At 41.8% G+C, this 13,384-nt stretch overlaps 1 protein-coding gene across 6 annotated transcripts; it reads right to left on the reverse strand.

Annotated features, from left to right (window-relative positions):
• Positions 1-2,920: 2,920 nt before the first annotated feature.
• On the reverse strand, positions 2,921-13,079 carry LOC145056644 (uncharacterized). 6 transcript variants are annotated; one of them, XM_079004351.1, is made up of 10 exons: positions 12,814-13,079; positions 12,437-12,533; positions 12,236-12,316; positions 11,159-12,163; positions 10,316-10,383; positions 8,162-9,359; positions 4,589-8,097; positions 4,208-4,280; positions 3,364-3,431; positions 2,921-3,072 (listed from the first exon to the last, which is right to left on the reverse strand). In XM_079004351.1, the coding sequence occupies exons 6-7, from the start codon at positions 9,348-9,350 to the stop codon at positions 6,908-6,910; spliced, it is 2,379 nt and encodes a 792-aa protein (XP_078860477.1). In that variant the 5' UTR covers positions 9,351-9,359; positions 10,316-10,383; positions 11,159-12,163; positions 12,236-12,316; positions 12,437-12,533; positions 12,814-13,079; the 3' UTR covers positions 2,921-3,072; positions 3,364-3,431; positions 4,208-4,280; positions 4,589-6,907. The 6 variants fall into 6 exon arrangements, 5 of the variants coding, with proteins under 5 accessions (XP_078860477.1, XP_078860478.1, XP_078860474.1 ...); XM_079004352.1 differs by lacking the exon at positions 12,236-12,316 and having other exon boundaries at positions 12,871-13,079; XM_079004348.1 differs by lacking the exon at positions 12,236-12,316.
• Positions 13,080-13,384: the final 305 nt, after the last annotated feature.

The raw sequence follows: 13,384 nt of genomic DNA on the forward strand, positions 1-13,384 counted from the left end.
TTCTTCTTCTACCCCCTTTCTAATGAAAAATCATGAACACATTCATACGCATACAGTTTTGATGATGATGGTGGTAGATTTTCACCAAAAACATCTTCCATGTTACAAAATGGTGAAGATCCATGACCTAAACCTAAGTCAAAATCATGAAAATGCACTTTTCTACATGTTTTGGTAGAAAAATACCATATGCATCCTAAGTTTTCTTTAAAAAAACATCTTTTAAACATTTCAAACTCATGAATGGTCTTCAAACCAACATGCATGTGAAGATCTTCAAGCTTAGATGCTAGATGATCAAAGTTTGTTGTTAAAAGCTTTCAAATATGTTTATGAAAGATTTATTCCCAAATAAATACCTAAAACTTCTTTTCTATTCAAATGCAATTTTTCCCAGAATCCAAACAACAAAATAAAATGATCTGTAAATTTTCATAAAATAATTCGTTTTTCTCGAATTATTATAATTATTGCAAGAAAATAGAGCAATAATTCAAATAAAATATTTTATGAGGTCCAATAAATCATATATAAATTCATGGATGACCCTTAAAGTTAATAAATATCTCTCATGAAGTTTCATCAATCTTTATTAATGTTTTCTATGATGTTTAATTTTCTTTATGATTAATTAAAATAAATCATAAAACCAAGTTTCGGGATATTAAAAGAGCATTTAATAATTTTGGCTTGTTCTAGGTCATTTTCGTTACTTAGAATAATATTTTTGGGATTTTTGTATAATGTATTTATATTTTTACACGATTTTTGTGTTTATAATGGACTAAAATCGGGAAAAATAGTTTTACTCATCCAAAATTCATAACAACTTACCAAAAAAAATCTTATATTACATTAGTATTCTATATAAAAAGTTGTAAAAATTTTCACTTCTTTAAGCTATTTTTCTTCTATTTTCCTAAGATTAAACATTTATAAATCCAAAAATCGAACTCCACTGTTTACAAATGACTCTTGATATTTTTCACATATTATATAAAACATCAAAAAAAAATTACAAAAATTTTTAGGAAATATCGTAACTGTTTACCATTTATTCTAATTTTTATCTGTTAAATACACATAAATTAGGAAAATCAGACTCTTATATATGAAAATCACATTTGCCATTTTTTCTAGATTATATATGTTTAGTAAAAGTGGAACACCAAGTTTGGACAATTTTACAAAAAAAATCATTAAATCATGTTACATTATTTGAAAATCAATTTTGGTATTTTTCCCAGATTATGTACACTGTATATGAAGTTTAAAAAAAGTTTGGTAATTTTCCTTAACTGTTTAATAATTATTCACGAATTAATGCTTATTTAAGTGAATAAAAAAAATAAAACATGTAAACTATTTGAAAACCAACTTTTATATTTTTTCCAGCTTTTATTTATGTAATCAAACTAGTACAAAAAGTTTGGGGAACTTTTGAAACTGTTTTCTATTTATCTCTATTTTGATAGAATAAATACATAAAAATCATGTTAAACTGTTTGAAAATACATTTTTATATTTTGTCAGATCATATATGTTGCTTATCAGTGATGTAAAAAGTTTGGAGAGTTTTCTTAACTGATTGTTATTTTTCATGAATTTTTATCTATTTAGAGAATTAAATATAAGAAAATAGCTATACATATCTATAATCCATGAAAAATTATCTAGAATCCTTTTAATATAGTTAGAACCAAAATCTGAAGTTTGATTATTTTTATTAACTGTTTAGTATTTTTCATGATTCTATGGTTATTCAAGAAATTAAAAGGGTGAAAATAGCTAGACAAATAAAAAATGCAAGAAAATTTATCTTAACATCTTTGACTTCAGTTGAGACTGAAATAAAAGTTTTGGAAATTTTAGAACTAAATTGATTTAGTTTTTGAATATTTAATCTTTGGAACACCTCTTAAAATGTTAAATATTAACATTTCAATAATGTGAATTTTCCACTTAAATTGTTATACAACAAATTGATTCATAGAAATCTAAATTTCACAGAAAATGTTTGTAACATAACATTATTAAATTTTGACACAATATTGGCATAATTCTATTGTAATATTAACTATACTAGTATTAGATTTCGATTAGAGACGCACTAGCGTATACCATTATTGTAGGAATCGGTAGTGGTACAAGTGGAACGTAGTTCAAGGCACCATTTGCATCATCTCAATGCATTGAGAGTATTCACGACTTCCCCTATTTTCGGTTTTTAAATGTTTTGGGGTGGAAAAGCATGTCCAAAAATTGTTTATTGTTCGTTGAATTTAATTTGATTTGTATCAAACTTGGTTGCTATATTTTGCTGTGTATGTGTATGTTATTGTTAATTCATGAGGCCTTATCGCGTTTAAGTCCCTGGAATCAGTTCATACAAATCAGTAACTCATTTGAGCCCATGGTCATAATGGATAGCGCTATTAGAAGGTACTCCTCACTCGTACGATTTGCTTGAATGCATTTTACCATATTTCCTTATGTTAGCGATAGACATAGAAGAGGGCACCCTTCTTCATTAGGCTTGGTTTGTGAACTCATGGTATAATCATTATGCACGTACGAACCTTGTATCTTGTTTTAGCAACAAACTTTATTTCCTATGAGAATATGAATGTTGCATCACATTTGGGCAACATACTTTATCTCTCATGATGACAACGAACTTTGTTTATGCAAACTTATTTACTCATTTTTGCAATATATTTCTATTTATAGAAACTTTATTTTCCATGAGAATATGAACGTTGCATCTCATTTGGGCAACATACTTTATCTCCCATGATGAAAACTAACTTTGTTTATGCAAACTTATTTACTCATTTTTGCAATATATTTCTATTTATAGAAACTTTATTTCCCATGAGAATATTGTAACGCTGTGAATTTCAAAATAATTTTTCGCAAATTATAAAAACATTTCTCATTTAATTTTCATAAAAACATTAAGTTTAAATCCCAATTCACATCATACAAAATCCCAAGATCGCATATATATATCAAAAATCCCATGCGTGTGTACAGATCAAGCCGGCGCCTTCCCACGGGCATCGCTAGTACCTGAAACAACAACACTAACACTGTAAGCACAAAGCTTAGTGAGTTCCCCAAAATACCACATAAACATATATTAGCCACTCGAGGCTATAACTCTATGGGTCCGTGCACCCAAGCTCTGGGAACCCTCAGGTTCTAACTCTCGGAACCTTCCGGTTCCAACTCTATAAACATGCACAGCATAAATCACATAGACATCATGCAGTACAACACATAGCATACACATAACATACACATACTCTGACACATAACTCTGATTACCTACTCAAGGTAAAGTATAGTGAGAAGACTCACCTCGTGTATCTCGATAACTCGCGAATCCTGGAAATCACTCGTGCTCGATCCTCCGAGCTATAATCCTCCTATAACATCAGATGTCTCTAATTAACACTTTTACCACTAAGTTTAACTACCCCTATCAAGTCAACACTGGTCAACTATGGTCAACGGTCAACGGTCAACTTTGACCGGACTCGGCGAGTGCACTAGGGCGACTCGGCGAGTCTATACGTATTCACCAACTCTCTAGGATTCCCTTTTTGACACGTCGAGTACACCCCTGACTCGACGGGTTCCACCTGGCATGAATCGCAGGGCCACCACGACTCAACTCGCCGAGCCTTAAGAACAACTCGGCGAGTCCCAGCTCGACTCAGTCCACCTGTCAACCCTCGCTAACTCTCCCTGACTCACTGAGTCAACTCATAACTCGGCTGGACCACTCACTGAGTGGTCAAGGACAATCTTCATTCTACTCGCCGAGTCTGTTCTTCAGACTCGGCGAGTCCATGCCATGCATCTACTCAAACTAGCTTCTGAGGTCAGATCCACACCATCCACTCATAGATCTGGCCCTCCTAAGCTTATTTACCACGTAAAGTCTATATCTTGGTGCTCATAACACACCTACAAGGCTCTTTTTGGAGAAATAACCTCTAAAATGGCAACCCTAGCCTCTAACCCAAAAGAGAGGGCATAAAGCATGACATTAGGGACTCTCTGGACCTGCTAAGGTCCAGATCTAAGCACCATATCCCCATGGGACCTCTCACACTTCTAATACAAAGCAAATGAGGCATGAAGAAACCCTAGATTTGACCAACTCAACAAAAATACGGAAATAAGCTCTGAATGATACCTCAAGAAGCCTCCTCTGCTGAAATGAAAGAAGATCCAAGCTCCCCAACTCCTCTAGCTTGACTTTCCTCTTCCTTTCTTGCAAAAACACACAAATTTGGTGAACAATAGCCTCTTATCTCACTCACACGAATCCCTCAGCTGCTTTGGTGCTCTCAAGATAAAGGTAGCCGCAATGAAGGGCCATAAGGTCCTTTAAATAGGGCTTAGGACCGGGAATTTAGGGTTTCATTAAACAGCGAGGACTCGCCGAGTCCATTCCTTGGACTCGTCGAGTCCGGGCGCAAACCCGCGTCCTGAACCGCGATCCTACTCGGCGAGTTTGAGCTCCAACTCGCCGAGTCCCCTCACAAAACTCCAAAAATATAAGGATAAAAGATACCTGGAGATCCGGGCTGTTACAATTCTCGCCCACTAGAACTAAACTTCGCCCTCGAAGTCTCGCTCTACAAATAACTCCGGATGCTGCTCACGCATCTCACACTCCGGCTCCCAGGTCATCTCCGATCCCTTCCGATGCTGCCACTGAACCAACACCAGTGGTACTTCCTTGTTCCTCAAAACCTTGATTTTCCGATCTCTGATGGCCACTGGTCTCTCGACATGATTCAGGCTAGCATCCACCTGAATATCCTCTAATGGAACCACTGCCGACTCATCGGCTATACACTTCCTCAGCTGTGACACATGAAAAGTGTCGTGAATCTGCCCCAACTCTGCTGGCAAATCCAAACGATAGGAGACCCGGCCTACCCTCGCGATCACACAGAATGGACCAATATATCGGGGCCCCAACTTGCCCCTCTTCTTGAATCGAATCACTCCTTTCCAAGGAGAGACCTTCAGGAGAACAAAGTCGCCGACCTGAAACTCAAGCTCGGACCGGCGCCTGTCTGCATAACTCTTCTGTCGGCTCTGAGCGGTCAACAACCTCTGTCTGACCTGCTGAATCTGCTCTGTCGTCTGAAGCACGATCTATGTATTGCCCATCACCCGCTGACCGACCTCTCCCCAACAAATAGGGGTCCGACACCTCCTCCCATACAACAGCTCAAAGGGTGGCATACCAATGCTCGAATGATGGCTGTTGTTGTAGGAAAACTCTGCCAAGGGTAAATACGCATCCCAGCTACCCCCGAAATCCAACACACATGCCCGGAGCATGTCCTCAAGCGTCTAAATCGTCCGCTCACTTTGACTGTCTGTCTGGGGATGATATGCGGTACTAAAATGCAGTCTAGTACCCAACTCCTCATGAAATTTCTTCCAGAATCTGGAAGTGAAGCGCACATCATGGTCTGAAACAATCGAGATCGGCACCCCATGCCGAGATACCTCTTCCCTCACATACACGTCAGCTAATTTCTCTACTGAAGAACTCTCACTGATGGCAAGGAAGTGAGCGCTCTTTGTCAACCTGTCCATAATCACCCAAATTGCGTCAACTCCCTTGGCAGTCCTCGACAATTTGGTGATGAAATCTATAGTGATCTGTTCCCACTTCCACTCGGGAACCTCCAACGGCAAGGAAGTGAGCGCTCTTTGTCAACCTGTCCACAATCACCCAAATTGCGTCAACTCCCCTGGCAGTCCTCGGCAATTTGGTGATGAAATCCATAGTGATCTGTTCCCACTTCCACTCGGGAACCTCCAACGGCTGCAACTTGCCATGCGGCCTCTGATGCTCGGCCTTAACCCTACGACAGGTCAAGCACCTCTCAACAAACCACACAACATCCCTCTTCATACAGGGCCACCAATACTCCTTTCTCAAATCCAAATACATCTTCATGGCCCCCGGATGGATCGAAAATTTCGACCGATGAGCCTCCTCCATCAAAATGGTACGCGTTCCTCCCACAAACGGTACCCAGATACGCCCCTGAAAAGTCATAAGCCCCCGACCATCGGTAACGAACTCTGAAACCAAACCAACAACCCGTTCCCTCTTCTGCATCTCAGGTTGCACAGCCTCGGCCTGTGCCCCGCGAATGGCGTCCAATACTGGAGCCATCACGGTCAATCTCAAACATACATCCCGCAGTGGAGTGCTCTCCGCCCTGCGGCTCAACGCATCGGCTACCACATTAGCCTTGCCTGGGTGGTATAGGATCTCACAATCATAATCCTTGACCACATCCAACCACCTTCTCTGTCGCATATTTAGGTTGGGCTGATCCATCAAATACTTCAAACTCTTATGGTCCGTGTATATCGTACACCGAACCCCATACAAGTAGTGACGCCAAATCTTGAGGGCGAACACCACTGCCCCCAACTCTAGATCATAGGTGGGATATCTCGACTCATGAGGCTTCAGCTGCCTTGATGCATACGCTATCACATGCCCCCTCTGCATCAGCACCGCTCCCAATCCTAAAATCGATGCATCACAGTATACCACAAAGTCCTCCATCCCTTCTGGGAGAGCTAACACCGGAGCTTCGCACAACCTCTGGCGAAGTGTCTCAAAGGATGCCTGCTGCTCGGGGCCCCATGAAAAAGCAACACCCTTCCGGGTCAATCTGGTGAGTGGCACTGCGATCTTAGAGAAATCCCTGATAAACCTCCGATAATACCCTGCCAACCCTAGAAAACTCCTCATCTCGGAGGGTGACTTCGACACCTCCCAACTCATCACTGCCTCAACCTTGGCCGGATCAACCAATATCCCTTTTTGATTAACGAGATGTCCTAAGAACTAGACCTCCCGCAACCAGAAATCACACTTGGAGAATTTGGCATAAAGCCTCTCTGATCTCAGAACTCCGAGAACCTCCCGCAAATGCTCCTCATGCTGCTCTCTAGATCTCGAATATACCAGAATATCATCGATAAATATAATCACTGACCGATCCAGCATTGGCCTACATACTCGGTTCATGAGATCCATGAACACTGCCGGGGCATTGGTGAGCCCGAAAGGCATCACCACAAACTCGTAATGCCCATAACGCGTCCTGAACGCTGTCTTCTGGACATCCTCATCCCGCACCCTCACCTGATGATACCCAGACCTCAAATCGATCTTGGAGAACCAAGATGCTCCTTGCAACTGATCGAACAGATCGTCGATCCTCGGCAACGAGTAACAGTTCTTGACCGTCAGCTTGTTCAACTCCCGGTAATCAATACACATCCGGTGTGAACCATCCTTCTTTTTGACGAACAGGATAGGTGCTCCCCACGGCGAGCTGCTCGGCCGAATAAACCCCTTCCCCAGCAGCTCCCGAAGCTGCGAGGATAACTCTTGCATCTCTGGAGGTGCAAGGCGATAAGGCACCTTGGCAATAGGTGCAGCCCCCGGAACCAAATTTATGCTGAACTCCACTTGCCTCACAGGAGGCATACCCGACAACTCCTTGGGAAACACATTCGGGAACTCACGCACCACCGGGACCTCCTCAACTGAAATCGGCCTCTCGGAATCCACCCGCGCATCCATCACATACGCCACAAAACCCTTACAGCCCTGCTGTAGACATTGCCTCGCTCTGGCGGCCGAACAAAACGCTGATCCTAAACGTGTACCCTCGCCATATACCGAAAGAACTCCCCCACTAGGGTCTCGTATGGTCACCAGCTGACGCTCGCAGTTGATAGCCGCACCAAATCTGCTCAACCAGTCCATGCCCACAATGACACATACATCACCCATCGCAATAGGAACCAAATCAATCGGGAACTCAACACCAAAAATCTCGACTACGCAACCTCGGAGAACCTCCGTAGCATATATCACTCTCTCATCAGCTATGGAAACTCTCAGAGGTCGACTCGACGCCTCACGACTAACACTGAGATGCTGGGTAAAAGCCAAAGATACAAAAGACCGACTCGCACCCGAGTCAAATAACACCAAGGCAGGTACAGAATTCACAAGAAAAGTACCTACGCATAACATAACATAAGCATAATATCTCATCATCAAATAAATACATGAAAGAATACATACCAGCCACGACATCGGGCGCTGCGCGGACCTCCTCCACGGTCAGCTGAAAAGCTCTCCCTCGTGCCCTCGGCACCTCGGCCTTCACCGGCTGACTCTCTGTAGCTCTGATGGCGGCAGGGGCAGATCCCTGAGGTGCTCCCTGAGATGAACCTCGCAACTGCGGACACTCTGCCTTCCGGTGTCCGGTCTGCTTGCAGTGGAAGCACACTGCAAACCCCTTGGGGAAATCCTTGGCCATATGCCCCTCCTTGCCATATTTGTAGCAAGATCCCGCTCTGCAGACTCCATCGTGACCCTTGCCACACTTCCCACAAGTGCGGCCCTTCTGGCTCCCTGGTTTGGGATCAGCGGGCTTGGCCCGCTTGGCTGCCGGCTGAGACTGTGCCGGTCGCCGATCCCTCCCCTGAGACTCCGCCTCCTCCCTGGCCTGAGTCTCTAGCTCAATCTCCCTCTTCCGGGCATTTGCCTGAAGCTCAGCAAATGTCCGGTACGAGGAGTTCACCGCGAACTCCCGAATATCCCGCCTCAAAATGCTCAAATAACGGCTCATACGTGCCTGCTCAGTGGACACGTGCTCAGGGCAGAACATCACCCTCTCATGGAACATCCTGGTAATCGCTGTAACTGACTCAGTACCCTGCTTGAGGGTCAGAAACTCCTGTGCCAAACGCTCCCTCTCCACCTGGGGAACGTACTCATCTCGGAACATGACAGTGAACCTCTCCCAGGTCACTGCCACAAGCTCAGTAGGCGTATAATGCGCCGTCACAAACTTCCACCAGTCCTTCGCTCCCAAGCGAAGCTGGTTCAGCGCGAACCGAACCTTCAAATGCTCAGGAGATGAGCAAGTGAAGAAGCACCCCTCTATATCGGATATCCATCTCATAGCTGCCACCGGACCCTGGGTCCCATCAAACTCTGGTGGTTTTGTGTTGCTGAACTCCCGGAACAGCAACGCATCACCACCTTGCGGCCTCGCGGAAGCAATCGCTGCAGTGGCCGCTGCCACAGCAGCCTCAGAAAGAGTGGCATAACGCTCGTCGAAGGTCTCGATCAGCGTGCTCTTAATAGACCCGAACATCTCTGGTATCTCTACCCTGATGGCCGCAGCCACCTCCTCGTGGATGATCCGGCGGATCTCCTCATCACTGGTATCACTGCTCTCAGGCATCAAACGTGTCCTCACCATGATCTACCTCTGAAATACAACATACGAAAAATTAGAACCCCTTCGAGCATACTCACACTCGACAACTCATTCCTCCTTGATCCTTGGTATTCCAAAGATTCTTACTTGGGCTGTACACCGCTCCGGTGCTTTCAGTAGTACGGGCCCAATACTACTGTCCACACCGTATCAGAATACATCCCAAGTCCTCCTCTTCGGATCCCAAATTCCAAGTACTCTATCATGCGTAGATCACTCTAGTCCTAATAGGAATACCTAGTCTACTCTAGCATGCGGATACATCATATCAATATCAATAACACATAACATGAGAGTATTTTGGGAAATCACCGTTCGGGCGTGGACTGATCGTACACACAACTCTGCTCCGCGTTTCTTTTCAAAATCTTTTACTCTTTTTGAAAATACTTCTCAAATCCTCAGTTTGAGTTCAAATACGCCCGAAGGTGTACTCAAATCCCTCAAACCAAGGCTCTGATACCAACTTGTAACGCCATGAATTTCAAAATAATTTTTCGCAAATTATAAAAACATTTCTCATTTAATTTTCATAAAAACATTAAGTTTAAATCCCAATTCACATCATATAAAATCCCAAGATCGCATATATATATCAAAAATCCCATGCGTGTGTACAGATCAAGCCGGCGCCTTCCCACGGGCATCGCTAGTACCTGAAACAACAACACTAACACTGTAAGCACAAAGCTTAGTGAGTTCCCCAAAATACCACATAAACATATATTAGCCACTCGAGGCTATAACTCTATGGGTCCGTGCACCCAAGCTCTGGGAACCCTCAGGTTCTAACTCTCGGAACCTTCCGGTTCCAACTCTATAAACATGCACAACATAAATCACATAGACATCATGCAGTACAACACATAGCATACACATAACATACACATACTCTGACACATAACTCTGATTACCTACTCAAGGTAAAGTATAGTGAGAAGACTCACCTCGTGTATCTCGATAACTCGCGAATCCTGGAAATCACTCGTGCTCGATCCTCCAAGCTATAATGCTCCTATAACATCAGATGTCTCTAATTAACACTTTTACCACTAAGGTTGACTACCCTATCAAGTCAACACTGGTCAACTCTGGTCAACGGTCAACGGTCAACTTTGACCGGACTCGGCGAGTGCACTAGGGCGACTCGAAGAGTCTATACGTATTCACCAACTCTCTAGGATTCCCTTTTTGACACGTCGAGTACACCCCTGACTCGACGGGTTCCACCTAGCATGAATCGCGAGGCCACCACGACTCAACTCGCCGAGCCTTAAGAACAACTCGGCGAGTCCCAGCTCGACTCAGTCCACCTGTCAACCCTCGCTAACTCTCCCTGACTCACTGAGTCAACTCATAACTCGGCTGGACCACTCACTGAGTGGTCAAGGACAATCTTCATGCTACTCGCCGAGTCTGTTCTTCAGACTCGGCGAGTCCATGCCATGCATCTACTCAAACTAGCTTCTGAGGTCAGATCCGCACCATCCACTCATAGATCTGGCCCTCCTAAGCTTATTTACCACGTAAAGTCTATATCTTGGTGCTCATAACACACCTACAAGGCTCTTTTTGGAGAAATAACCTCTAAAATGGCAACCCTAGCCTCTAACCCAAAAGAGAGGGCATAAAGCATGACATTAGGGGCTCTCTGGACCTGCTAAGGTCCAGATCTAAGCACCATATCCCCATGGGACCTCTCACACTTCTAATACAAAGCAAATAAGGCATGAAGAAACCCTAGATTTAACCAAATCAACAAAAATACGGAAATAAGCTCTGAATGATACCTCAAGAAGCCTCCTCTGATGAAATGAAAGAAGATCCAAGCTCCCTAACTCCTCTAGCTTGACTTTCCTCTTCCTTTCTTGCAAAAACACACAAATTTGGTGAACAATAGCCTCTTATCTCACTCACACGAATCCCTCAGCTGCTTTGGTGCTCTCAAGATAAAGGTAGCCGCAATGAAGGGCCATAAGGTCCTTTAAATAGGGCTTAGGACCGGGAATTTAGGGTTTCATTAAACAGCGAGGACACGTCGAGTCCATTCCTTGGACTCGTCGAGTCCGGGCGCGAACCCGCGTCTTGAACCGCGATCCTACTCGGCGAGTTTGAGCTCCAACTCGCCGAGTCCCCTCACAAAACTCCAAAAATATAAGCATAAAAGATAACTGGAGATCCGGGCTGTTACAAATATGAACGTTGCATCTCATTTGGGCAACATACTTTATCTCTCGTGATGACAACGAACTTTGTTTATGCAAACTTATTTACTCATTTTAGCAATATATTTCTATTTATGGAAACTTTATTTCCCATGAGAATATGAACGTTGCATCTCATTTGGGCAACATACTTTATCTCTCATGATGACAACAAACTTTGTTTATGCAAACTTATTCACTCATTTTTGCAACATATTTTTATTTATGGAAACTTTTATCAAAACTTTGATTTTGATTCTTGAAACCAATATTATTTTTAATATGTGAGTACTCACCAACTATTTTTATAGTCGACGCTCGTTTTACATGCTTTTTCAGGAATCATTTAGTAAGAGGCACGTAGAGACACAACATTTGTAGGAGCATTTACATGTGATGACTTTTAAATACATTGTAATCTCTTTTAAAAAGTTTTTCAAATTCATTGTAAATTTGTAATGATTTTTAATACTATGGTTGGTGTTGTCTTTTAACTTTTGCTATGAGACCCTTTGTACTGCCACGCCTCGTGTTTCTGCTTAAGCGGGGTGTGACAATTGTTACACCCCACGCCAAAAATTCCCATACCATCTGTTGCAAAAGAATAGATTATTAAACTTTATTATGGGATTAAAATAAATAAAAAGAATTGTGGACATAAACGTAATCATTTGCAAGAATTCCTCCATACATAGTATTGTCTGGTTTTGTCTCTTTCCTTGCCATGCATGACAAAGGAATCATCTTTTACATAGTAAAATAAAAAAGATTTGTTATCTAACTAACAACTCAAACAATTCTAAACAAAACTCTTCAGTTAATCAACAAATTCTAGAAGATAATTGAATAGAGGTGGATGATTACCGATAGCTAGGAGAGAGTTTATTTCCTTGGACGAAAATCCAATCAGCAATTGATTAGAAGACCAATTACCAGTAGTAACAACTCTTTCCTTGAAAATCTTCAAACAAAAAGAAAATATATTAGACTTCATGGAGGATTCATGATTAAAATGATAGAAGTAAACCGAGAAAATAATACATGCCAAATAAAAAAACCAATTCAACCCATTTAGGAATTTCAACAAACATCTTACACTCAATATGCAAAACAAGTACAATTGCCATCATAAACTGTAAAAATTACGCAGTTTTTAAGGGAAAACAAACAAATTTACCTACCTTTTACCACTTACCGGTAACTAATAGAACCATAAGTGGATAAGCAAAAAGAATCAGTACCTTTTGCCTTTCTTCAAATCATAAAACCAAAAGATCAAAAGACTCGGTACCCTTTACCTTTCTTTCTAAGATAATGATCGCTTCCCTAGAAATTTCTTCAAAATTAGATTTGATGAACTAAAGAAAATTCAATTTCAAATCAATATGCGAAAAGGGAAGAGAAAACATTTTTAATATCAAATCGAATGTAATTATACTATCGATGATGTGTTTCTAGAGATAAAGGAATAGAAGCGCATGTCTGATGGAAGAGGAAAATGGTGGCATGGAAACCAATGAAAGAAGATAATGGAAGTGGTGGTAGGAAATCAAACTTTTAAATTTCTTGAAGCTAAAATCTTATCTTCCACCCAAGAAGCTTAATCTGATAATCGAAGAACTAATCCTCATGTCGTTAAGAGTATTGGGTGTGAGCAACTAGTCAAAACACCATTTTGGTGTCACCTCACATGCCACATCACCAATGGTGTTATAACACCAAATGGGGAAATTGTCACCATATTACATCTTGTTATAACACCAACTTTTTCCACTTTATAATTTCTTTTTTTTTTCGAATTAATTTTTTTTA

Source organism: Lactuca serriola, chromosome 6 (genome assembly GCF_051521515.1).
Source record: "Lactuca serriola cultivar US96UC23 chromosome 6, Lser_US96UC23_V15, whole genome shotgun sequence".
In the NCBI taxonomy this organism is placed as follows: Eukaryota; Viridiplantae; Streptophyta; class Magnoliopsida; order Asterales; family Asteraceae; genus Lactuca; species Lactuca serriola.

What these genes read in the sequence shown, in the direction of transcription:
- LOC145056644 (XM_079004352.1), bottom strand. Translation starts at nt 9,350, where the DNA reads ATGGTGAGGACACGTTTGATGCCTGAGAGCAGTGATACCAGTGATGAG. An exon ending in AGCGCCCGATGTCGTGGCTG is followed by an intron (nt 8,098 to 8,161) that starts GTATGTATTCTT and finishes TGTTATGCGTAG; the next exon opens with GTACTTTTCTTGTGAATTCT.